The sequence below is a fragment of the Dreissena polymorpha genome, chromosome 4, assembly GCF_020536995.1.
Source record: "Dreissena polymorpha isolate Duluth1 chromosome 4, UMN_Dpol_1.0, whole genome shotgun sequence".
Taxonomy (NCBI): domain Eukaryota; kingdom Metazoa; phylum Mollusca; class Bivalvia; order Myida; family Dreissenidae; genus Dreissena; species Dreissena polymorpha.
The window spans coordinates 87,869,862-87,895,886 of record NC_068358.1 but is presented as its reverse complement, the minus strand read 5'-3'; the positions used below and the strand labels follow the sequence as shown (position 1 = coordinate 87,895,886).

Genomic DNA, 26,025 nt, shown 5'->3' with positions numbered 1-26,025 from the left:
TCTGGCTGCCATGTTTATTCACCGATCTGGACCATTTTCGAACTCATCCGAGATATCAATGAAACCAATGTTTTCATGATGATTGGGCAAAAATTGTGACTTCTAGAGTGTTAACAAGGTTTCTCTATAGCAATATAGGGAATACTGCACCGCCCCCTGGCGGCCATGTTTTTCAACGGACCGAAACCATTTTTGAACTTAACCAACATATCCTTAAGACAAACATTTTGACAAAGTTACATGAAGATTGGGCATCAAATTTGACTTCTACAGTGTTCACAAGGTTTTTCTTTTTTTTTGACCTAGTGGCCTTGTTTTTGACCCAGCATGACCCAGTTTCGAACTCAGTCGAGGTATCAATTGGACAAATGTTCTGACCAAGTTTCATGAAGATCTGACAGGAAATGTGGCCTCTAGAATGTTGACGACTGACGGACGACGCACGGCGTACAAAAGGCGATCACAAAAGCTCACCATGAGCACGTTGTGCTCAGGTGAGCTAAAAAGAAAAACAAAAACAAAATCCGCATGTATAGAAGACATTGAGAACAAGCATGGCAAATATGACATATATTTATCCAGTTAAGACTAGGGCTGTAATGATACATTCAAATATTTGAATTACTCGAACACAGCTGTGGAAGAATCGTATTCCTTATTCGCCACCTCCCAAACCGAATATTTGACGAATACAGACAACGTGGTTTCGAGTTTGAAAGTTGAATCATCTTATCTTACCATACAAATGAAGGTTCATACAACAAACCCCTATATTTAAATGTTCTCCTTATTCTGATGTGTTTTATCATGTTTACCCCACCCACTATGTTACACAGTGAGATTATCAACAACAAGAGCTGTCAGAGGACCGCGCGCTCAATTTTCATGTGCTTGACGGTATAACGTAAGCCATCATGGGGAAATTGTTCATATTCAATAATTTATTAGACGATCTTTCAAAAATAAAAAAAGTAGGGGGGGATGAGAGGGGGTATAATGTGGGGTGTGGTAATTTATTAGATGATGTTAAAAAAAAAAAATTGGGGAGGGGTGAGGGGGGTGGGGGTGAGAGAGGGGTAAAATGTGGGGTGTTGAAATTTATTAGATGATGTTAAAAAAAAAATGGGGGGGGAGGTTGGGGGGGGGGGAGGGATTCTGGGTAGGGGCGTGGGGTATTGTTTGGGTTGAATGCATTGTGGTATTCAGGTAAGTGTTGTTTTGTCAAAGTAATAATAAAATGTGATCATAAATAAAGAAGTTATGGCAATTTAAGCAAAATGTTCAATTATTTAAGTGTAAAAGGGGCCATAATTATGTCAAAATGCTTGATACAGTGGTCTGCTTTTGTTTATAGGTTGGGGTCTTGTTGGTAAACAAGTATGCAAAATATAAAAGCAATATGTCAAAAGATATAGGAAAAATAATTTGGGATTTGGGGTAGTACGCAAACTTTAACATAGATTAATCAATAATATGCATATTTTAAGTATAAAGGGGCAATAATTCTGTCAAAATGATTGATACAGTTGTCTGCACTTGTGTATAGGTTGGGGTCATGATGGTTAACAAGTTTGCAAAATATGAAAGCAATATGTCAAGGAACATTGAAAATAGTTGGGGTAGTACGCAAACTTTAACATTTGCTGCATATTCTAAGCGGAAAAGGGGCCATAATTATGACAAAATGCTTGATAGAGTTGTCTGCTCTTGTTTATAGGTTGGGGTCATGTTGGTAAACAAGTATGCAAAATATGAAAGCAATATGGGCTGTGCTCTGTGAAAAAGGGGGTTTAATGCATGTGCGTAAAGGGTCATCACAAATATAGAGTATGCTGTCTGCACAGGCTAATCAGGGACAACATTTTCCGCTAAAACTTCTTGCTAAGAAGAGACTTTCTTGAAACAAAAAATATAAAAACAGGAATTATTGTCCTTGATTAGAATGTGCAAACTGCAAAGGCTAATCTAGGACGACACTTTACGCACATTCATTAAACCCCCTTTTCACAGAGCGCTACTCAAATAAAAGCTCATAAAGTAAGTACTTGTGTACATACTAATCTGACTATAATCTTGAGGTAGGGACCCAGGTACTTGTTCACACCCAGTATTTCCATGACACGCAGGTACCAGAACACGATGTTCACCGTGTACAGGACACGTGCAGCGCGGGGCGTCACAGGGAGGTGCCGTACAATCACTGCTGTGGCAAAGAACAGGATGGACACCGTGTCCCATACGTTCCACACGCTGCCGAAGAACACCTTGAACTTCCCGAGGATACTTGTTGGTTCTGAGGCGATGATCTGAAATGTCAATATATACTGCAATCATGCAATTGTTGTAAAATAACTTTTTTCCATGGTCAAGGGAGACAGTGTTGCATTGGCTTAACATTTCTATATCAGATATTATATTGGATTAACATTTCTATATCAGATGTTATAGTGTACTCCTCAAAACTCTATTTATCTATTGCAATACTAGACTTGTCAACAACATGTCAAGAAATGATGTCAACTACGGCAATGATACCATATGTTGTTTTTGTTTTTTGTTTTTTCCAACACATTTTATTTCATGTCTGGTAACAAGTACATACAAAAGAACATGCAAGACATCTAAAGTCATAGGTTTTAATATCTATATAATTTTAGATAGTGACATACAAAGCTTTTATCATAATAAAGTGGAAACAAGGGACAAAATTGTCATAAAACCAGGTTTTCCATTTGAAAAAAGTCTGATAAAGGGAGATAATTTAAAATGTGCATTGTTACCCCCCCTTGTGTCAAATTCAATATTTTTTTTACTCGTGGCGACCTTGATTTCAATTTGAAAAAAAATATCTGATAAAGGGAGACAACTCAAAATGTGCATATTTATTTAATTGTTACTGATTGTTCATAGTTACCCCCTTGTTTCAAAATCAATCTATTTAAGTTGTGGTGACCTTGACCTTGAAGATATCAACGTAATTCTTTCGCGCGACACATTGTCCAATGATGGTGAACAAATGTGCCAAATGATTTTAAAATATCACAATAAATGAAGTAGTTATGGCTCTAACAAGCTCATTTATGGCCATTTTTTACCTTTAAACTCAAAGTGTGACCTTGGAGATATTGACGTAATTCTTGCGCAAGACACACCGTCCCATGATGGTGAACAAATGTGCCAAATGATTTTTAAATCTCACAATGAACGACAAAGTTATGGTCCGGACAAGCTTGTTCCGCCCGCCCGCTAGCCGACATTCGCCAATCTAATAACCAGTTTTTTTCTTCGGTAAACCTGGTTAAAAATATCTAATGTATATTTACCTTACAAGAAAAAAGGACTTCAACAAAGAAGAAAAATTGAAATATTTTACAAAACATGCATTTCCTTTAAATATTATGCTCTTACAGTGTTTTTTTTCAGTTTTGGGGGAAGTGGCTCGGGTCCACAGAGAGGGGGAAAATTCGCGCGTAAATGGGGAAAAGGGGGAAATTTCTATGCTTAGCTAGTAACAGTACAAAATCAAGTTTTAACACTATAATTCACCATACAGAGGGAGAAAAACATAATTCAAACTCTTTTATTCATTAACATGTTATATTCATGTTCAAAGTTCAACATTTCTGGGCTTTTCAGCGAATTTATCAATTATTCTGGTGACCTCCTCTTCACCAAGTCTCTCCGTGAGCAGACAAAGTCTGATCAGGGACTTCAGTGTAGCTTCCCCAAGCCTGTTTCTAAGTGGCGTGCAAAGCAGGTTGAGCAAACTCTTTTCACTGCCGGCATTTGAAGAAGACTGACTTTTAAGTTGTACTTGTTTGAAAAGAATATACATTTATTTTTAAGTTAAAACAGATTTGTCAATTTTTTTACGATAGCTTTTGTTGTTGTGCGACATGTTGGAATACGTATGGTTTGCGGTAGATGTCCTAAAGCGAAAGTCGTGATAGTGAACTACGTACGGTTTGCGGTAAAGGCCAAAATAAAGTAAACACGCGGATGCAGTTCAGGAAAATTGTAGTAAATTCGTAACGAAAGACGTATTTAAATGAGATATTGATTAAAATTGAATAACACTTCCGAGAGGGGAATTTTAAAAATATTTTGGGGAAAAATATATACTCTAAAGATGGGGGAATGGGGCCGAATATTTCATAAAAAAAAACCCACTGTCTTAAGAGTGTTAATAATACTATGTTGATCAAAAGATCACAAGCAGTATTTCTTTGTTGGAGATTACATATCCAATTATTACAAGGAAACACACAACAGACATTTAAAGTTTACAAACATAGAGCAAACTGAGGAGAGGCTGTAAATATAAGAGGGTTTCATGTAATTTTGTGTTGGAAAAACACTAAAAAAAATGTTTATATTAGAACAGAAAAAGGACATTTTCCAGTATGTATACATAACTGAAGTATTTATAAATTGTAATAGGCAGATAGGATATGCATTTTCAGATGAAAAAATGCATAGAAAAGCAGTAATAGGTACCCGTAAAAAGAACATTTTCCAGAGTGTATACAAATATGTATTTATTGTAAAAAGCATATAGAGTTTGCATTTTCCAAAGATAAAAGAAATAGACAAACACAAACAGGTATGTCTAATTTTAATTTATAACACATTGGTACTACCTATAAGCTTAACCACTTGGTTCTTTGAGTTTAACATAGTATTTTAACAAGGTTGTAAAAAAGACAACAATAACAAGCATTAAATTTAAATACTAGTAAGTTTGTTCTACAATGGTAGTAAACAATTCCTATTCACTGTCAAAGGATTCTGAAATATTTTTTTTAATTGATATTTTTCTTTAATTATCATATTCATACTTTAGATATTTTTGGGCTCCTGTAATGTTTGGAATTAATTTACTCATTATTAACACTTGTATAAGTATAGTTTAATAAACAAAAACACATTATTTAGGGCTCTAGCTGCCTTTGATAAATACCCAAGGAGAAAAAATATCTTATTCATGAAAGGAAACAGTTGTTCTGGTAATATCTCAATAATTAATGCTTTAGATATCTGACATTCCCAGAATAAATGTTTTATATTTTCCTCACTTTGTTTACAAACAGAACATAATGGATCATCAGTTTGAGTTATTTTTCATTTTGTTAAATAGAGTTTTTGTTCCAAATATCCTATGAATTATTCTGTATTGGAACCACTGAACCTTTACATCATTTGTTATTAAAAAGAATAGTTAAAAAATGCAATTCCATTCATTTTCATTAATTATGGTATTGAGTTTTATACTGATACCGTATGTTAACTTGTAACCTTTACTCTCATCAGGCTCATGTCGAATCACCAGGAGTAACCAACTGACAAATCATTAAGAAAATGCGTGTTTATAACACTAGAAAACACTTAAATAATGACATGGATTCACATACGAAGATAAAATTATTAGTACATCAATTGGCACTATTTTTCTTTCACTTAATATTGACGCAACCACTACATAGGATAAGAACACCAATCCTGCATGGGGAATACAAGATTGTGATGTGATTAGCACCTGTCCACTCTTTGATACCAATTTCCAATCCATCTGTCTTCTATTTATTACCTTAAAGTCATTTATAATCACACATGCACTTACTAGCTTATCCCAGTTTATATGCACACAAAATACAATATTGTACTTCAACAACCATGATATTTCACTTGATGACCATATTTAAGTATACAACCTATTCTAGTTTTTATATTACGCTTACACTATTGCTGAGTGAACTCAACAGAACTGTTGATATTCATGTGGTAAGAAAACTTAATAGGATTGGGTATATTAAACTTTTATGCCTGATCGAGATTTCATAAGTTCTGAAAATAAAAATTACTTTATGAAGGGATGTGTATACGGAAATTTAGCATGTGAAAATCATGTGGGGTACCATACACCAATTTAACCCACTGGAAAAGTTGTGATTCAGTCAATATTGCCTGACAGAGAGCTATAAAACAATCTAGCCAATGAAAGGTTGGCATGATATTCTTGTACCAGTGACAATCAGCCATACAGCCAATAGAGCTGCACGAGGAATTCAAGCAGACAGAGTGGAACAATTATAAACAGAACCTGATGACAGCTTGTCAGCTTCTGCTTACAACTCCCGTGGAAGCATGACTTTGTCAATTTGAAAGAAAATTTTGATTATCAATCTCATGTGCTGAATGGGTTGAAGTTGTGTTGGTTGAAATCCAAGAATGCTTTATAAGCGGGATAATTATTAAACCAAAAAGAATTAATATAATAAATTGGAATCGTTACAATTGTTTGCAGGATAGTGGTCTTTCCAGACGAAAGCTTATCCTTATTAGTGCACTTAAGGACGTCACACTATTTATTATAATGGAGGAAACCCATCATTGACAGATGAATTCTATATTTAATAAAAGCTTTCACACCTACTATCAAATACTGACAATAACTGACAACAAATGGTGTGTTTAGTCTGGAATTGGATGGAGGCATGTCTACTGATGCATAATTTAATTGAACTACCTCAGGCAAATAAAGTTCTGACATTACCATGAATGGAATGGAAAGCAGGCACGATTGCCTATAAGTATTTTATTGGTGATGTCAATGGATGGATTATGCAAAATAAAAAACTGTGATTTTTATTATTTTTGTTATTAAAATAACTGTGATCATTTAACAATTTTTAAAAACTACGCACAATACGAAGTTCCCAAGATGGAGAATAATTCTATAGCAAGTGATATATATTTAAATATAAGCTCAGAGGCACCAACACATGACAGGCCTCCAGGGGGATCAGTAACAGACCAGCCCTTGTATTCTGCTGGAATCACGGCCATGCTATGGGGCCTGCCACACATCATCACCCTGGGCACCATTGGCAACATATTCAGCTTCATTGTGATGCTGCAGAGAGAGATGCGTCAGACCTCCACGTTCTTCTACTTAGCTGTGCTTGCTGTAGCGGACACTATTGTTCTATTCGTAAGCGCATTTAAGACTTGGATACGAACTGCGACAGGTTTTGAGATGCTTCATGTGTCTGACTTGAGCTGCAAGACGTTCATGTTCCTGACCTACTTCAGTCTTCATCTGTCAGCCTGGCTGATAGTTGCGGTTACTATTGAGAGATTTATTGTGGTCTGGTTCCCTTTAAAGGCTACCACTATATGCAGTACACGGCGGGCCAAGCTCACCACGCTGGCTGTGGCTGGTTCACTGGCCATTCTCAATTGTCATTTATTCTGGACTGCAGAACTGGTGCAAGACTTAAAAACTGGCCGAACAGTGTGCGCTATGCTACAAACAAACCAGTTTCTATACAAGGAGGTCATGCCCTGGCTACATTTCACAATCTACTGTCTGTTACCATTCATTCTGCTCATGACATTCAACGCCTTAATCATTCTGAGTCTGATACGGCATCGCCAAATGATCACCAGCCAAATGACCCGCAATGATAAACGCAGCAGATACAACCACCGCAAACTGGCGATCACACTTCTCAGTGTCAGCTTTGTGTGGATCGCCACTAACATCCCCAGCGCCCTTTACACTGTGATACCTCTACATCCGACCACTGCCCAACAGGCCGCCAGTCAGTTCTTCATCAAGATCTTGTGCTATCTGTTTCTCTACTTGAACCATGCAATCAATTTTCTCCTCTACTGCATCACAGGACAGGCGTTTCGACGTGAGTTTGCCAAGCTCATCTGCTGCACGTGTCGCAAGAAACGACAGCCTAAAAGGAGGCTGCAGTTTAGAGCTAGCAGAACAGGCAGCGTCCATGACACCACCACCCCACTTATGAATTCTGGGAGTAAGCATTATAAATATTTTATCCCTTTACCACTAAGATAATATTTTGACACATTTGTAGTCCCATAGAAAGTTATATCTAACATAAGGCCTTTCTTACTTAAATTCAAATTTTAAAGGCTTCCTTTCCAAACCTTAAATACTGACGAGAGGCAAACAGTATAAAACCTAAACAGACTGCGAGTTACTCGCAGGCTGTTCTGGTTTTATAGGGGTAGCAAAAGCCATTTTAACTTTGCTTCTTATGGGGGAAAGGGTTAATGTATACGTTTTTTGAGAATTCATGGCGTAAGTTGCAGTATTTCTTCTCTTTTTAACAAGCTATTTCTTACATGTTTTATATCTTGTTTACATGATTACTATGTATGGCCTTCATATATAGTTTGTATTAATATTTCTGGAAAACAGCATACACATGATTACTTCAGAATGCAATTGATACAGATGAGGCATCATTAACATTTAAAAACATTTTTTTTAATAAATTAAATGAAAAGCATTTTTATTGCACAAATTATTCCATGAATTTTTTTTATTTTTTTTACCTTGAAGGATGAAATTGAAGGATGACCTTGACCTTGAACTTCCACCACTCAAAATGTGCAGCTTCATGAGATACACATGCATGCCAAACATCAAGTTGCTATCTTCAATATTAAAAAAGTTATGGCCAATTTTAAAGTTTTCGGACGGACAGACGCCATATATTTGACATTTCACCTTGAAGGATGACCTTCACCATCACCTTTCACCACTCAAAATGTTCAGCTCTATGAGATACATAGGCATGCCAAATATCAAGTTGCTATCTTCAATATTGAAAAAAATTATGGCCAATGTTAAGTTTTCGGACGGACAGACACGATAAATTTGACATTTGACCTTAAAGGGGGGGATGGGGGAGCGGGGGGCGTGGGGGATGGTTTGGACGGAGTCAATTGTGGTATGTCAGGTAAGAGTTGTTTTGTCAAAGTATCAATTGAATCTAATCATAAATAAAGAAGTTATTGCAATTTTAGCAAAATTTAATAATTTGACCTTGAGAGTCAAGGTCATTCAAAGGTCAAGGTAAAATTCAACTTGCCAGGTACAGTACCCTCATGATAGCATGAAAGTATTTAAAGTTTAAAAGCAATAGCCTTGATACTTTAGAAGTAAAGTGGATTTAAACACAAAATGAAACCATACATTCAAAGTTACTAATTTAAAAAAGGGCCATAATTCCGTAAAAATGACAACCAGAGTTATGCAACTTGTCCTTTGCTGTCCCCTTATGATAGTTTGCGAGTGTTCCAAGTATGAAAGCAATATCTATGATACTTTAGGGGTAAAGTGTACCATAACACAAAACTTAACCAAATTTTCAAATATAAAGGGCACATAATTCCGTCAAAATGCCAGTCAGAGTTACATAACTTTGCCTGCACAGTCCCCTTACGATAGTTAGTTAGTGTTGCAAGTATGAACGCAATGGCTTCGATACTTTAGGAAAAAAGTGGACCTAAACACATAACTTAACCAAATTTTCAAATATAAAGGGCACATAATTCCGTCAAAATGCCAGTCAGAGTTACATAACTTTGCCTGCACAGTCCCCTTACGATAGTTAGTTAGTGTTGCAAGTATGAACGCAATGGCTTTGATACTTTAGGAAAAAAGTGGACATAAACACATAACTTAACCAAATTTTCAATTTTCTAAGTATAAAAAGGGCACATAATTCTGTCAAAATGCCAGTCAGTTACATAACTTTGCCTGCACAATCCCTTAATGATATTTAGTAAGTGTTGCAAGTATTAAAGCAATAGCTTTAGCAATAGCAAAATGGACCTAAAAACAAAACTTAACCAAAATTTTCAATTTTCTAAGTATAAAAAGGGCACATAATTCTGTCAAAATGCAAGCCAGAATTATCTTACTTTGCCTGCCCAGTCCCCTCATGATAGTAAGTAATTGCACCAAGTTTGAATGCAATAACATTGATACTTTATGAGAAAAGTGTACCTAAACGCAAAGCTTAACCGGACGCCGATGAGCTAAAAACACACTGCTACACAATACCTTCATTTCTTACTGGCTATATGCAACCTCAAGATTCCTCCAGAGATCTTAGCAACAAGAACTCCTAGACAAATGGCTGCACTATTCAAAACTTAATATGTGTTAACTCGAACAGGGGAAATGAAAAATTCAAAATCTATTTACAATAAATACAGATTTTCCCATAAACACCTTTATTGTGAAACCTTTATGGTTCTAAATAAGATAAAATTAGTCCATCGTGTGAAGATGGGTATTACACAATATGCGGCCATCATATTAACAGACGAGTGTCAGATATTGCGCAATCTGTTCAGAAGCTTTGACATATGATACAAAGCCACAAGGTCTCATGGCTGCATATCGAGGGGTGAAAGCGAAACAGCTCTAACTGACATTTAACAACTGCAAAAAATAATTGTTAAGAATAAAATAACATCAATTGACATATAGAATTTTTAAGTGTTATTAAATTAGATAAAAACAACATATTTATGCTATTTTTTAGAGCAAAAATGGTTATAAGTAAAAAAATTTCAAAATATATTTTAAAAATACCTATATAAAAATGTTAATATTAATCAATTTCAAGTATATGCCATTAAGTGAGAATTTTCAATACTTTTTCAAGTCACTAAATGTTGCTTAGAACTTTTTCGCTCTGAAAAAATAAGTTGAAAAAAGTTTTTTTTCAGTGCGAAAAGGTTATAAGTGCCATGTTTTGCAATATTATTATTTTCAATATAGAAAAAGTATTTTATATAAAAATAAATTTGGTAAACTGATAATTTATGTTAGGTTTAAACTCACTTTGGACTGTTTCGCTCTTAACGCAGAGAACAAAAAAAGTGAAATTTCAGTGCGAAAAGGGTCTAAGTGACATTTTTTCATATAACTTTCTTGTTTGTGAAAATTCAAAATTGTTTGTTAAAAATGTGATAAGAACAGAAATTCCCTATCAAACTTAAAAATATAAAGCCTTTTTTGTTTTAATTGTTAATATAATACAGTTTTAACCTTCTCCTGTAAAAATCTGAAAAATGCACTTAGAGCTGTTTCGCTTTCACCCCTCAATATAATGCAGACTAAGTAACTTCTACCCAGGCTGCGCAGACGCACAGGCTGAGCAAGGGAAACGTTTGGCTCCTATGTCATAAGAACCATTTTTGCATGTCGCCACTAAAAAGCTTCAACCTCAACCTTCAACATGTTGTTATCGAGAATGCACATGGTAATGTTGTTTACATATATATTTCCAGGGGTGTCCCACACTCCAATTATCACTATACCACTCAAACAAAGGCAGGGGAGCTCCTCTTCTAAGGAAATTGGCCGCCTGAGACTCTATCTTGTTTGAATGGTATGGGTTCTACTTCTGAACACTGGGATTGATATAAAACTATTGTATCTAATATAGAAACATAAAGCAGATTAAAACAGTTTCTTGTTCAACATACAACTTGAATTCTGATATGCTCACAATGTACTATATAACCATATTTTCTTGCTAAAACATATAACAACAAGAGCACCGCATAGCAGGTACCAATGCTCGGCTGTGGGTGCCTTTTTGAATAAATGAAAGCTTGTCAAATGATAAGGAAGAAAGGTGTGGCGTGTAGAACTCATCACGGTGCATCTACATATGAAGTTTCAAAGTTGGAGGTGGAAGCACTTTGATTTTAGAACCTATGTTTAAGTTTTATATTAGAGGTCACAGTGACCTTGACCTTTGACCTAGTGACCCAAAAATGGGTGTGGCGTGTAGAACTCATCAAGGTGCATCTACATACAAAGTTTCAAAGTTGTAGGTCGAAGCACTTTGATTTTAGAGCCTATGTTAAAGGGGCCTTTTCACAGATTTTGGAATGTTTTGAAGTTTGTCATTAAATGCTTTATATTGAAAAATGTAAACATTGGATCTAAAAAGCTCCAGTAAAAAATCAAGAATAAAATTTAAAAAGGAAAAAAAAGTAGCCTGCAGCAGGGCTTGAACCAGTGACCGCCGGAGTTCTGGAGTAAAAACCAATTAGACCGCTCGGCCATCCTGCCAAGTATGCATAAGAGATGTATTTTATACCTTTTATAAGCAATCTTCGTAGTTTCACAAAATTAAACGACAACAACAGAACTCTCCAAATTATTCAATCGTTTCGTGTTGCAACGCTTTATAATTTTCAGGTTTTAAAATCGTCAGAAGATGCATATAATGGCTATATTAGACAATGGTAAATGTTCAGTATTACTGTTTCCTCACAAATATCCTAACTAAAACAAAAAAAATGCAAATCTGAAACAACTTTTGTCAATTTTGTCAATTTACCAAAACGTGAAAAGATCCCTTTAAAGTGCTATATAAGAGGGCACATTGACCTTGACTTTTGACCTAGTCACCCAAAAATGGGTGTGGCGTGTAGAACTGATCAAGGTGCAGCTACGTATGAAGTTTCAAAGTTGTTGGTGGAAGCACTTTGATTTTAGAGCCAATGTTAAGGTTTTAGCACGACCAGGACGGCGGACGACAGACCCCGGACGACGAGCTGGCTATGACAATACTTCTGGTTTTCTCTGAAAACAGTCGAGCTAAAATTCACTTATATATTCAATTATTTAAACACATCATATCTTCAAGCTCTCCCCAATAAATGTTAAAACCATTTTAAAAGGTTCCATTTGTCAAACAAATAGCACTCAACAGAAGCATAGTCGTCCATATTGACTTAAAAGGCCTGTGTTTGTGGTATTTGTATTCTTGTACTTTAACAAACACAAATACATTTGGAAATAAACAAAGTTGGCAAACATTAGAAAAGCCAGTTGTTTGGAATATGTCTTTCGCTCATTAAAACAATGGCAATTTGTATTACCAGTGTTAGTAAGAATAATCTAGAATTTAATTTATAAAAAATAAAACTTTGCAAAAATTGTCCCTAACAAAAAATCATACAAACCAATATATGTCCTTATGACATGGATGCTCCAACATGTGGCTTTTGTCTGAAAACTCCACTCATGTCCGAAAAAAAGAAAACAAAATATGGAGGAACACATAAATAAAAGAAAATATTTCAAGGTAACTGTTGCAAAATTACATGCATTGAGTTAGAATACATGTACATGGAAAAACCAATGTATGCATAGGTAGATTTCTTGGAAAATGACTGGAAAAAATGTCAAGGTCCTATGCATTATTATTATTTGTTTGAATTCTATGTGTATAGCAACAACTTTAAACTGGTTTCTACATGTATTTATCTCATATAATTATGCCAGTACTTGCACATGTTTCAGGCCTGTTGTGCTGTGGCAGTAACCGTGACACATTCACACGAGAAACTCCACTTGGCACCCCACCGGGCCTCCAGTAGTACCAAGCCAATCACTGGGAATAGGCGCTGAGCCTCACTCTGTGAAAAGGGGGTTAAATGCAGTCAGCGCAGGCTAATCGGGGACAAAACTTTCCACCTAAACTAGATTTTTCATAAGAACAGACTTTAATTATTAAAACGGAAAAGTTCATACAAGCAGGAAAGAGTTGTACTCTAAACTACATACATTAAACCCCTTTTTCACACAGCCAGACTCATATGTACAATGAATTTAGGATGACAGGAATGGGAATACCAGGCTTTACATCAAACCTTGATAGTGATGTGCTAAATATGTTATTCCATTGTGTGATATTTTATTCAAGATTTATGAAAGTATAAATATTGGACATGTGCCTCTGTGTACAACAAATATAATACATAGAAATGACCTGCTTCTATGACTTATTGGAGGCTGGAGAAATTTACAATTTCAATGCAATCACAATAGCATTGAGAATCACTGATGTTCAGTGCATATGACTGTGAACAGACTTTATAGAGAGGCCTGTGTATGCATAGACTGTGATTTGTGATGTTGTGGACTGTGATTATTTTTCTTGTTTTTTTTAGCATTTCTGGTATTTTCACAAAGATTATTAATCCAATTTAGATTGCACTGCACTCACCGAAAACTGGGCTGTGTCTAAAGTGTCATCTCAGTTCACACACACTTATCAGGGACCACACTTTCTGCTTTTATGATATTTTATTTATTTGAAGGAAGTCTCATTTCTGCCAAAGCCAAATTTCAGTGATTGCGCAAACTTTCATCTTTCTTTAGCCTAAGCCAACTGCACAGGCTAATCTTGGAAGACACTTTGCACATGCATTTAGTCCCATTTTCTAACAGTGAGGCTAGTATAAATGGAAGTACTTGTAAATAACGTGAATTGAAGCTACAGAGAGCTTAACTCTTCCAGTGCTGGAACCGAATTTTGAAGGCCTTTGCAAACAGTTTGGATCCAGATGGGACGCCACAGAATGTGTCTCATCAGGATCCAAACTGTTTGCTATTCTTATTGGATTCTTTGAACAAAATTGAAGAAAATGCTAATTTTAGAAATTCAGCAGACAACATTTTAGCAGACAACAAATTTCCCAGCATGCAAATGGTTAAACATTTCCCAAAACAGAGAATAAAGACAATAATTTTTATTTACCCGACCTTGTATGGGAATGATATGATCAGGACTCTTGAACAATTGTTTAGCAGAATTTTTTTTATTAAGACAGAGGTCAAGTAAAAGTAGACATTAGATTATTTGATGCAATGCTCATTTTCTTGTGGAAGTACAAATACGTGAATATGCATCTTATTTAATTTGTTTACATAGTTAATAGATTAGGAGTATTAAGATCATTTAAACTGCAAGATAATTAACGTTTTGAACACATCTAAAAATAAAGATGAGATATTTTATTTTTTGCTGTGTGGTTTTGTTTGAATCATTATATTTCATTTGGTCATCTGATTTTTTTTTATTGTACTGATTAGTGAGTGTGTTTAAATATTATTAAAGAAAATTATTTTACCTAACATGTTAATATGATTACAAATAATATCTAATTTATGACATTTCCATGTCCTTGTTTTATTGCATTCTTTATTAACATTTTTAATATGTTTATATGTTGATGTAATGTTATTAAACTAGCATCATTGTTGAACAAAAATAAACTTTTATTAGAATTGACTGAATTCTATTATCAATAAACATATTTTGTTTTCACAAACTGAAATGGAAAACACATAAATAAGCTTTTTGGAATGAGAAGACATGACAAAAACTGCTTAAAAAAGTTATACCCACTACGGGTTTTAAAATATCACATCTGATAAATACATAATGAAAATTGCTCAAACACACAATTTAATAAAATTCAAGACCTGTAACTCCATAATTCCTGGCGATTTATTTTTAATATCAAATTTAACTCAGACATTTTGTTAACTGAAATATCATTGGATAATTAAATCATGTTGATATCAGTTATTCCTGCCACGGCAGAAATATGACGTTATTTTAAAAAGCCTGACAACTGTTCCTATGTTATTTTGACGCTGACTGTTGGGTCCAATGCACTCAAACAAGGGTGGCAACCAGAGCTCCAGATAAGAGGCGTATCTGCATATTTACGCATTGAAAAAATAAAAAACGCATTAAAAATTGGCCCAGTACGTAACAAAACGCTTTACAAATCTTGATACGTATTTTAAATTGATTAAAGTGCGTAACCGGTTTAACAATAATCCAGTTAAGTTTTTAGTGTAAGGTAACCTTTGAATCAAAAGAAAGTCAATCAAAATAAGCTTGTAATAAAAATGGAGGCCCATCATGTTTGTGGATCGAAAAGGGACGTTTTAAGCAACTTGCGGGAATATTTTTCAAGAAAGTCTGTTTATATCGTCTTTTTAAATATATTCTGTTTGCATTTAAAAATATAAATAATAATACTATTTCTAGATTAAACACGCCTTTTACTTTTTCCGTTTTCTATGGAAATGGAAAATCCCCTAAATATTCCTAACCCTTTATGGCTGAAACAAAGGAGTAAAATACGCATTGACAATAATATCAGGGGGTGAAATACCATTTAGACTATATCCTTATCTGGAGCTTTGTTGGCAACATAACAACAGAAATCTAAACAAATGTTGTGTCACTCCTTTAACAGTAGTGAAGTACATAGACAAACAGATATAAAAGCTGATGCTTCTAGTCAATTACTGAACAATTACTCAACAATGCCTGATATAGCTAGCCATTAAACATGTTAGGACGGTATGGATTGTTCCAATACTGATAAATAATGGTGGTATTATAATGGTAAAGCGCTCTATTGAAGTCAGACAGTTCATACAAATACCGCTAACATGCAATACCTCTCTTATGTTTGATTTCACTTAGTTAAATGACCACATTCTTTTGAAATCCATATTTTGTCTGAAGTTCTGAGTAATGGCCCATTCAGAAAGTACACATGCTTACATTTGTGGTGATTCCAATATACCCTCCTTTACTTAGCAACTATGTGTGCAATCAATCATTGTGATAATATGAGAACAAATTTATATCTCTTTACTGTTGTAAACTTTGCTATAAAGCCTTTATTCTGCAGAATCTGTGAATAATTTATTGATGATTGTCACATCTATGTTCAAAATTAGAATATTCATTATGGTTATCATTAACCAACGGGGAAAATTTTGAACAACTGCCTGCAGGAATTTTCTTTGTCAGTAATTCTTAAACAGTCAGAATATCCAGCTCATGCAAAACATGAGTTGAACCATATAAACCTGTGCAATACAACACTTTTCAATTTTATGATATTTTTATTGAAACAAAGTCTCTTGTTTGAGAAAATTCAGTTAAGGCGTAAAGTGTTGTCCCCGATTAGCCCACGATGACTGCACAGGCTTATCTGGAACAACACATAACACACATCCATCAAGCCTTGTTTTTCCAAGAGTGATAGTCACTTCCTATGTAAAATACATATCACTCTGTAGCAGAGTTTTGTTGACATTTATGACAATATACAATAATTGTTTTGAAGAACTATATCATGATAAAAAATATGAAACTCTATATGACATTCAGAACAAAGCATGAACATTATAAATGAACAAGAGATTGCCAAGCAATATGGTCCCCTACCGGTGAAACTCCACCCTTGTCAGTAATTTTTTATATATAAATATATTTGTTGCCATAGCAACCAGAATTTTTGACGTAGGAACAAAATGAAATGACGTGCATAATCTCCATATTGCCGTCTATCCATGTTTCAAGTTTCATGAAAAAAAAATCTTTATAAGTTATCGCAGGATCCAGAAAAGTGTGACGGACTGACTGACTGACAGACTGAGAGACAGACTGACAGACGGAGTGCAAACCATACGTCCCCTCTGGTTTCACCGGTAGGGTACAAATAACTTTAGGCAGTGATAATATTTAATGTTTGCAAAGCAAAATACATTTCATGAACAACATGTTACCAAAAATAAATCATAATTCCATCTTTAAATGTTGTAAATTACTTAAAAGTCATTACTCAACACTGATATTCAAATAATATAGGTCAAAATGCTGTGTCCATAAGAGAAGAAGTAGAAGAAGTATAATCTATTTATTCTACTACTTTCTAACATCAAACTTATGTATCTCGCATATAAAAGTGAAGCTTATATAAGAGTGTCTTACTCAACTTAAAATCTAACAAGCAAATTCGTTCAATTGATGAATATAAATTTTATGACAGACAAACGGACGGACAATACTAATTCTATATACTTCCTCCATTGGCGGGGGGATACAAGCAAAAAAGTTGAATTGATATTCCCCGCCAACAGTATTTTTGTGATAGATGGACGGACTGACAGACTACTGCAATTCTATAGCTAATAATTTCAGTCTCCAACTCATAAAAATGGGCAAACATGGATAAACATTCAGCATTTAATATTGAAATCACGCAGTGTTTGCTGAAATTAAGTGCAGCAAGATGATGCCATTCTGCTTCATTAATTTGCAAACTGTCTAGGTTTTAAGCTCTGTAAGCGGAAACAAAAAAAACACATTTTGATTAAAGCTTTTTATTATCAGAAGAGAGTATCTAATCACAAAATTTATTGATAATTATTTTTCATAACAATTATTTTACATCCCAAATATTCTTTCATCATTTTATACGTAGCTTTAGGTGAATTGGATTGGCAATATCTTTTTACTATAATAATGATAAAAAAGTTGTATTTTTTTAAATATTGACAAGAATAGCCTTTGAAAATACAAACATTTTACAGAGTTTTTTGGAGCTTTTATTCCATTCTGAGCTTGTGGCAGCATTAATATAAAAACTGCAGGGCACAAACAAGACTCAAAAATCTAAATCAATGTAAAAATACACGACATATTCGTAACATATATCTTTTCTCAAGCTGAAACCAACACGGCGGAATGTCCCATTTGTGTCTGATAAAGCAAAAACTATATTAAATTTTAACCCTTTCCTACTCAGAAGCAAAGTAAAAATGGCTATGTGCAAACAGCATAAAACCAGAACAGCCTGTAAGTAACTAACAGTCTGTTCAGGATGTATGCTGTTTGCTGCTCATCAGTATCTTTGGGTTGAAAATGATGCCTTTGAAACTAAAAATTAGTAAGAAAGGTATTTAACTAAATTAAACTTTTTAAGGGACTTCAAATGCATAAAAATACTTATCTTAAGTGGTATAGGGTTAATAAATGAGCCAATGCTACTTCGGAGGTAGCGCTGAGGACTGGATGATAAGAAAAACAAACAAATTCGTTGAATTGATTTCTCCAGCAAATATGATTCTTGACACAAAAGTATTATATTTGACACAAAAAAAAGCATTTTTTCAAGATACAAAGGGACACAACTCTGTTATTAACTGATGGTGTACAATGCCATTTGGCGTGCATCATACTGTTATACATATATATACTCATACCAAGTTCCAATGAAATCTGCCAAAGCACTTCCAAGATATGGTTCCGGACGGACGGACAACGCCAAAACAATATCCATCCGCCTATGGCGGGGGATAATCACTGATAATTCTACAGGGTGAGTACGTTTTATATGTTTTTCAACAAATATTTCACATCATTTAAAAAATCTACACACCCTGTAGAATTATCCTAGGAATTTCTGATCATCCGGTCCTTGACGCCACCTCTTAAGTAGCATTGGCTCATTTATTAATGCATTGCCAAAACGAGGTGAGGCTCGTGATTAACGGCCTTGACCCTGTGATATTAATAATTTAAGACAAAGAAAGTGAGGTAACAGCAACGATTCAGAGCATATTGAAAGGATTTTTTGTCTATGAAAAACTTCTTGTTAATATTTATGTATAATTTTCTGACAATATTATATTCCTTGACAAATGAAATCAATATCTTATTACAACAATAAGTAACAAGACAATTAGTGGTGCTGGCACAAAGACAGGTTTCTTTTCTGCAATCAATATGCTGGAAATTATCTTTTACACATGAATTCAGTAAATGATGTTTATTGTTATTATTATATCTCATGAAATTATTTGAAACTGCGGTGAGTTAAAATAAAATTGACAAACGACAAAAGGCATTATCAGCAAAAACTACTTGTTTTACATTACAAGATCAATAGTGAACAACTGCTTGAATACACAATAAAACCTAACACTGGTAAATGAAACAGTAACAATATTGAGCATGGCAATTTGTTTTTAATAATTATACAGAAACTGAACTCAGATATTGTATGATAAGAAACTGCAAATTTCCAATCTGAAGTCTTTGGCATGATTTTTGAATCACTTTTTGTGAGAAAACTAACCTCTCAAGCTACCTCTAAAAGTTACAGTGAAAGTTGTCTCCCTTTCTTCACTGATCAAGCTTTCTAAAATGAACTGTTGAACAATTCATTAACTGTAAGATTTTTTTAATGAAGACACAATTATGCTCAAAGCAAGGAGTAACAACCTCTTTAGTAACAACCTTGTATTATGTCTTCTTATATACCTAATGATTTTCTACCACCAATACACGCTGTTTTTATCATTCAAATACAATGAAGAATACTTTTTGTTATTATAATTGTCTGTTTCCATTTAATGCTGGTAGACAGACCTTTTCATATCAATACAAATACTTTACTAGCTTAAGCACTCATCAAGATTCTGCAAATATATTTTTTACTTGGAATAATATGTCTCAACGGTTTAAAGTATGGTGTTTCGAGACCATGTTGGTTTTGTACAGAAGGCTCTTGTTTGATTCTGATTTCAGAACACTACACAAGCATAACATTCTAGATTTCTAAGACATTTGTGAGTGCAAATAACAATTATTCTGTCCACATGAAACAATCTTATTATACACCCCATGCTAAATTCGTACTGTACCTTTCTGATCAGCTCGAGGGCCAGAGATGCGATGTATCCCATGACATAGTACTCCTGCCATCGCGGTGTAGGCAGCGTCTGCCCCAATACTATGTATGTGTACATGAACAGGAAGACCAGGTAAAATATCTGAAACAACACAAAAAACACTGTTACAAGAATATTCAAGAGTGCCAATGGTCCTGGATGGCTCAACTAAGACCCAAAGGAACTGAACTGATTTCAGCAGCTTTTGTGTACTAAATGGGGTTTCTGACCATGCTTTTTTACGAAGAATGATTTTTTAATCTCTTTTGAGATGACTTAGAAGAAAATCATGAAGATTGGGCAAAAAGAGCAACTTAGTTTACAAGGTTTCACTCAAGACATGAAAAGAAAACTGCCCCAACCACCCCATGGCCATGTGTTTAAATGGAGTAAAACCATTTTTAAACTCAGCCCAGATATCAACCATAATCATCTCTTTCTTCAAAAAGAACCAAAATCGCCAATATTTTTTTCAGGAGGAAGGGAGTGGGACAATCTTGCTCTACATTTTATGGTCAGAATCAGTATTCTGATGACTACATTAATCCAATTGAAACTAGCTAAACTGCCCTGCACCCTGGTGGCCATGTTATTCAAAGGACCACAAATGGCTATATGCAACCAGCATAAAACCAGAACAGCCTGCAAAATAACTTGTATTATCAGTATCATTGGGCTGGATATAGATCAAATAAAAATAGCATCTAAGAGGAAAGGGCTTCACTTTTAATTTAATTTTCTAAGGGACTAAAACAGCTTCAAAAAGGGTATATGAGTGGTAAGGGATTAACAAACCGTGTTGGCCCAGAACTTGGTGATGGGGGCGTTATAGAACTCGTAGATCTTTTTGCCCAGTCTAAGAGGGCTCTTCTTCTTCTTGTAGACCTGATTGGAGTAAACACTGTGGTCCCCGTACACCACACCATTTTCCTTCCCTGGGGTGCCTATGGGGTTGGGTGTGAAACTGGACTCTATCTCATCCATATAGCCGTTCTGTGGAGGATAGAGCAATTGACTAAAGATATGAGCTGTCTCTGTGAAAACCAGGGCTTAATGCATGTGCAATATGTGTTGCCCCTGATAAGCCTGGCCAATCCACACAGGCTTATCTGGGAATCATTTTCAGCTTTTATGGAAATGTTTGCTTACAGAATACTCTTCTTAAGAATATCCAGTAAGGGCTGAAATCCCATGTTAGCTTGTGCAGACTGCATAGACTAAGTGAGATGACACTTCATCCATATGTATAACGCTGGATTTTTTCATAGAGCACCTCAAATTAATAATTTAAGTAAATATAAATGAATAATCACACAAAAATAAGCTATAGTTCATCAAGGTCAAAGAGTGAAGCTCTAGCTGCAGAAAGAGGTGGGCAAAAAAAGGAATAGTGTTTTTCCCAGGCTGTTTTAGCGTGGTGCGGCGCCATGCCCTTTTTTGTAGCGCCACGCTGCCCCTTTCAAAGTTATTTAGCGCCACACTGCCCTTTACAGGGCCGCTGCCTGCCTTTCATGACATGAGCACCCGCTGTTTTCCGCGCCCTTATTGATTACATCTTAATTGCTCTTTGTCCAAACTACTTGACCGACTAGTACCAGTGTATGGCCCCAAGACCGCAAAGATCCACTCGGTTGTGATTTAGTCATGTGTGAATAACCCCGTGTCAATATTTATAGATAATTTCAGTGGCTTATACCAAGCACACTAATTGGTCCGTAATGTGTACTCGTCTATGATAAAATCGTGGACAGTTACTTCGTAGACTTCTATTGAAAACCTTGATTTTCCTCCTGGAAAATGTGCATTTCATGCATAATACAGTAATATCAAACATTTATTTAGATAAATCATTATTGAAATAATTACTGGAACATAATGTAATTAAACACAAGAGCACCGCAAAAAGGTAGGGGAGGGTCTCACAGTCAATTATGACCATGTCAGACATCACTGACAACCAAGGCCTGTGGTTTAAAAGAGATCATAACCAGAGTTTTTTTTTCTTTTTCATAACTGTGAAAAGAATTTCAATTCTTGGTAAGGAAATATATAATATGAGATTTATAATTATATAAATTACTTCCCTTGATAATAATTGTCTGTAACAAATCTCTACTTTTAGTAGCAAATAATTAAAAGCCACTATACTGTGACTGTAGTTTCACCACTCAAAATGTGCAGCTCCGTGAGATACACATGCATGCCAAATATATAAAGTGGTTATGTTCAATATTGAATAAATTTCTCCCTTTTTAAAGCTTATTACTTCCCTTAAATCTGTATTTTTTACCATAGACTGTAAAGGATGACCTTGACCTTTAACCACAATGTGTATGTCAGAAACACAATGCCGCCTACTGCGCCGCTTTGAATTATTTAACAAAAATATATATGTGGGCAGGTCAGATAACTATGTCCATTTAAAGCTTATTACTTCCCTTGACTTTGTTTTTTTGACCCTAGACCTTGAAGGATGATGTTCACCTTGAAAGTTTACCACTCAAAATGTGCAGCTCCATGAGAAAAACATGCATGCCAAATATCAAGGTGCTATCTTCAATATTTAAAAAGTTATGGCCAATGCTAAGGTTTTAGCACGACGCCTACGACGGACGTCGGACGACGAGCTGGCTATGACAATAGCTCAGGTTTTCTCCGAAAACAGCCTCTCTAAAAATGTGAATCGCATATTAGGCGGACATATTATATGATTTTACGTTGCTATGCGCACCTGTCGCTTATATCATTTTAACAAGAATCAAGATGGCGGACAATACAGCAAATAAATTGTGACTCTCAGCAAAAATGGCAAAAAGCAATCGAATTTACAATTGAGATCACACATTTAGAACGGATTAATGTAATGCATGTGATAACGAATGATGCATAAAACATTTTAGATAACAACAACATATTTATTAGTAATTACTCAGTTGATGTATGTCAGGGAAACGGGTGTACTCATTTAACTGGCAAAGTTAAAGCTTCTGAAAAGATTATCGTTAGAAAATGGGATAAGACAAACATGGTTTCATTTACATGTAAGTGGATCTGTGTATAATCAGATTCATATGCATATATTGCTTTATTATGTTTGTCATGCTGTACAGTTTGCTGCAACAGCATGCAACTTATCGCAAAATGGAAGACATAGCAAGGTAAATATATTAATATTAATTAAGTTAAATACACCAATTACAATTAAATGTGCTTGTTAATATTTTTATGTTTATATGTTTCTCTCAAAACCACTTATTCACGGAACGTTTTTGCCCTTTTTTTTACCTAAACTGCGCGTTAAAATGCCCTTTTTCAAAGTAATGCGCCATGCCCCTTTGCCCTCCTGGGAAAAACACTAAGGAATGAAATATTTCAATTTAGCCTTTTATAATCCACTGTCATTACATGGGACACTTTCAACTTGATAATCCTAGTAAGAGGACAGTGACATTTGGATGCTGAGGTTAAAGACTTGCAATTCAACAATTCACAGTGATCAATTTATACCAGGGACCTAAACAAACAAAGGGATAAGCAACCTCGCGATATCCCGTTACAGCACGCAAAATAAACCGAGATTTGATAATCTCGATCGATTGGTCCCTGTGTAGCGATAATAAACCGGTGCGCGAGATTTGATAATCTCGATTGATTGGTCCCTGTGTAGCGATAATGCGGCTACACGATATCGATTGCGAGGGATTTCGCTTATTGAGCGGGTTACATTTTTTCGGATTCAAATTATATTATGTTAAATAAACAAGTACCTATTCGTTCAATTGTTGCGTTGTTGATCTCAAAATCAATCATTATTTAGTCTAATTATTACGCAGTATGTCGAACGGGGACCCAATTATCGGACCCTTTGATGAATATTAATTGCCGGTTGTTTTGCCAGGGTTAAATTGCCGTTATCGCACGTACAAAAGACCGGTCTTTTAATAGAATTAAAATGTTACCATGTTTTGTTTTAAATAGCAACATAATCAAGACATGCTAAGTGCAAACAACTCAAAATGTATAACTGTTCTTTTAACCTCCGACGCAGCAAAGTTTCGCATATTCGTTCAATTTTGCCTTGTTTGTCTTGTAAATAAAATAATTAGTTATATTTACACGCAGTATGATACACGGAACCCAATTACCGGATGCGTTGACGAGTAACAATACCATTTGTTTCACAGGGTTTCAATTGCCATTGTATATCGCACATATGTGCATGTAGCAAAGACCGGTCTTTTAATTAATTAAAAATGTTACTCTGCTGTGTGAAAAATATCAAAATTATTAACGCCTGCCAATTGCTTACAATTTAAAATGTATAATTGTTCTTTATCATCCGAGACAATGAAGGTTCGCATGCCATTATATTATTCTGTTGGACTCCTTTTGAACATGATATCAATAGTAGTACTGAAAGTCTTTTCGTGATTTCGTGTTCAAGTATTGAACAAAAATCAGCAGAATTTGAAGGCAAGGCAATTCATAAAAGTCGTTTATGTTTTATTTCTCAGTATAAATCAGTTAATCACTGAAACATACACATTAGTTCATGCATGATAGGTAATCTTGGTATTATTTAAGTTTAAGAGTATGTGTAACAATACATTCATGTAACTAAGTGTAATGAGCATTCAGTTAAAGAAAATATTTTAAAAACTCAATAGCATGTAAAAAAAATCACATGTTTGTAAAAGATTTTGCACAAGTAACCATTTGCAATGTGAAATAGAACAACAAAAATTTGATAATAATACTAACAATTTTCTATTTATTATTTCAACAACAAAAGATTGAGATTCCTCCTGACATGGTTATGCAGAAGATTTATTCGAAGCCTACAGCAATACAAAAAGCTTACTAAAATTAAATACCAAATTATCTTGTTTAAACAAGTTTGAAAATTTTATATTTATAATGAGTTTTGGGAACACATTTTTGATTAACATGATCAAAGATCTAACAGTCACTTTTGAGTTAAGCAGAGATATTCACTGCTGGAATGTGTTCATTTATGAAACAAGATGTGTTTGTGAAACACAATGTCCCCCTATATGATGTTTGACCTTGTAGGATGACCTTGACCTTGTGAAGGATGACCTTGACCTTGACCTTTCACCACTAAAAATGTGCAGCTCCATGAGATACACATGCATGCCAAATATCAAGTTGCTATTGTCAATATTGCAAAAGTATTCATAAAATAAGCGATTTGGGCCACATATATTTGACCTCTGACCTTGAAGGATGACCTTGACCTTTACCTTTCACCACTCAAAATGTGCAGCTCCATGAGATGCACATGCATGCCAAATATCAAGTTGCTATCTTTAATATTGCAAAAGTATTTATATAATAAGCGATTTGGGCCACATATACTTGACCTCTGACCTTGAAGGATGACCTTGACCTTGACCTTTCACCACTCAAAATGTGCAGCTCCATGAGATACACATGCATGCCAAATATCAAGTTGCTATCTTCAATATTGCAAAAGTATTCATAAAATGAGCGATTTTGGCCACATATATTTGACCTCTGACCTTGAAGGATGACCCTGACCTTTCACCACTCAAAATGTGCAGCTTCATGAGATACACATGCATGCTAAATATAGCAAAAGTTATTGCAAAATGTTAAAGTTGGCGCAAACAGACCAACAGACAGACAAACAGACAGACAGGGCAAAAACAATATGTCCCCCACTACTATAGTGGGGGACATAAAAATGCAACAGTTTAATTTAATCAATTGAATATTTAAAACTAATTCATACTGAATTTTCTTTTGTCTTCGGCAAGTCTGAAGGTTTGTGAAGTTTGTTGTCGCCACTGCTT

At 34.9% G+C, this 26,025-nt stretch overlaps 2 protein-coding genes across 9 annotated transcripts in view; one reads left to right on the top strand and one right to left on the bottom strand.

Annotated features, from left to right (window-relative positions):
* The window catches only part of LOC127877394 (transient receptor potential cation channel subfamily M member 3-like), a 279,970-nt gene that overhangs the window by 24,741 nt on the left and 229,204 nt on the right, over positions 1-26,025 (bottom strand). For all 7 annotated transcript variants that reach the window (XM_052423217.1, XM_052423218.1, XM_052423216.1 and 4 more), the window contains 3 exons: positions 20,984-21,181; positions 20,162-20,290; positions 2,058-2,306 (listed from right to left, as the gene is read on the bottom strand). In XM_052423217.1, the coding sequence (XP_052279177.1) occupies positions 2,058-2,306; positions 20,162-20,290; positions 20,984-21,181 (576 nt within the window). The remainder of the gene's footprint in view (positions 1-2,057; positions 2,307-20,161; positions 20,291-20,983; positions 21,182-26,025) is intronic.
* On the top strand, positions 6,068-14,727 carry LOC127877399 (thyrotropin-releasing hormone receptor-like). Of its 2 annotated transcripts, XM_052423232.1 has the most exons (3): positions 6,068-7,826; positions 11,125-11,225; positions 13,157-14,727. In XM_052423232.1, exons 1-2 carry the CDS (start codon positions 6,722-6,724, stop codon positions 11,220-11,222), a joined length of 1,203 nt encoding a protein of 400 aa, XP_052279192.1. In that variant the 5' UTR covers positions 6,068-6,721; the 3' UTR covers positions 11,223-11,225; positions 13,157-14,727. The 2 variants fall into 2 exon arrangements, with proteins under 2 accessions (XP_052279192.1, XP_052279193.1); XM_052423233.1 differs by lacking the exon at positions 11,125-11,225.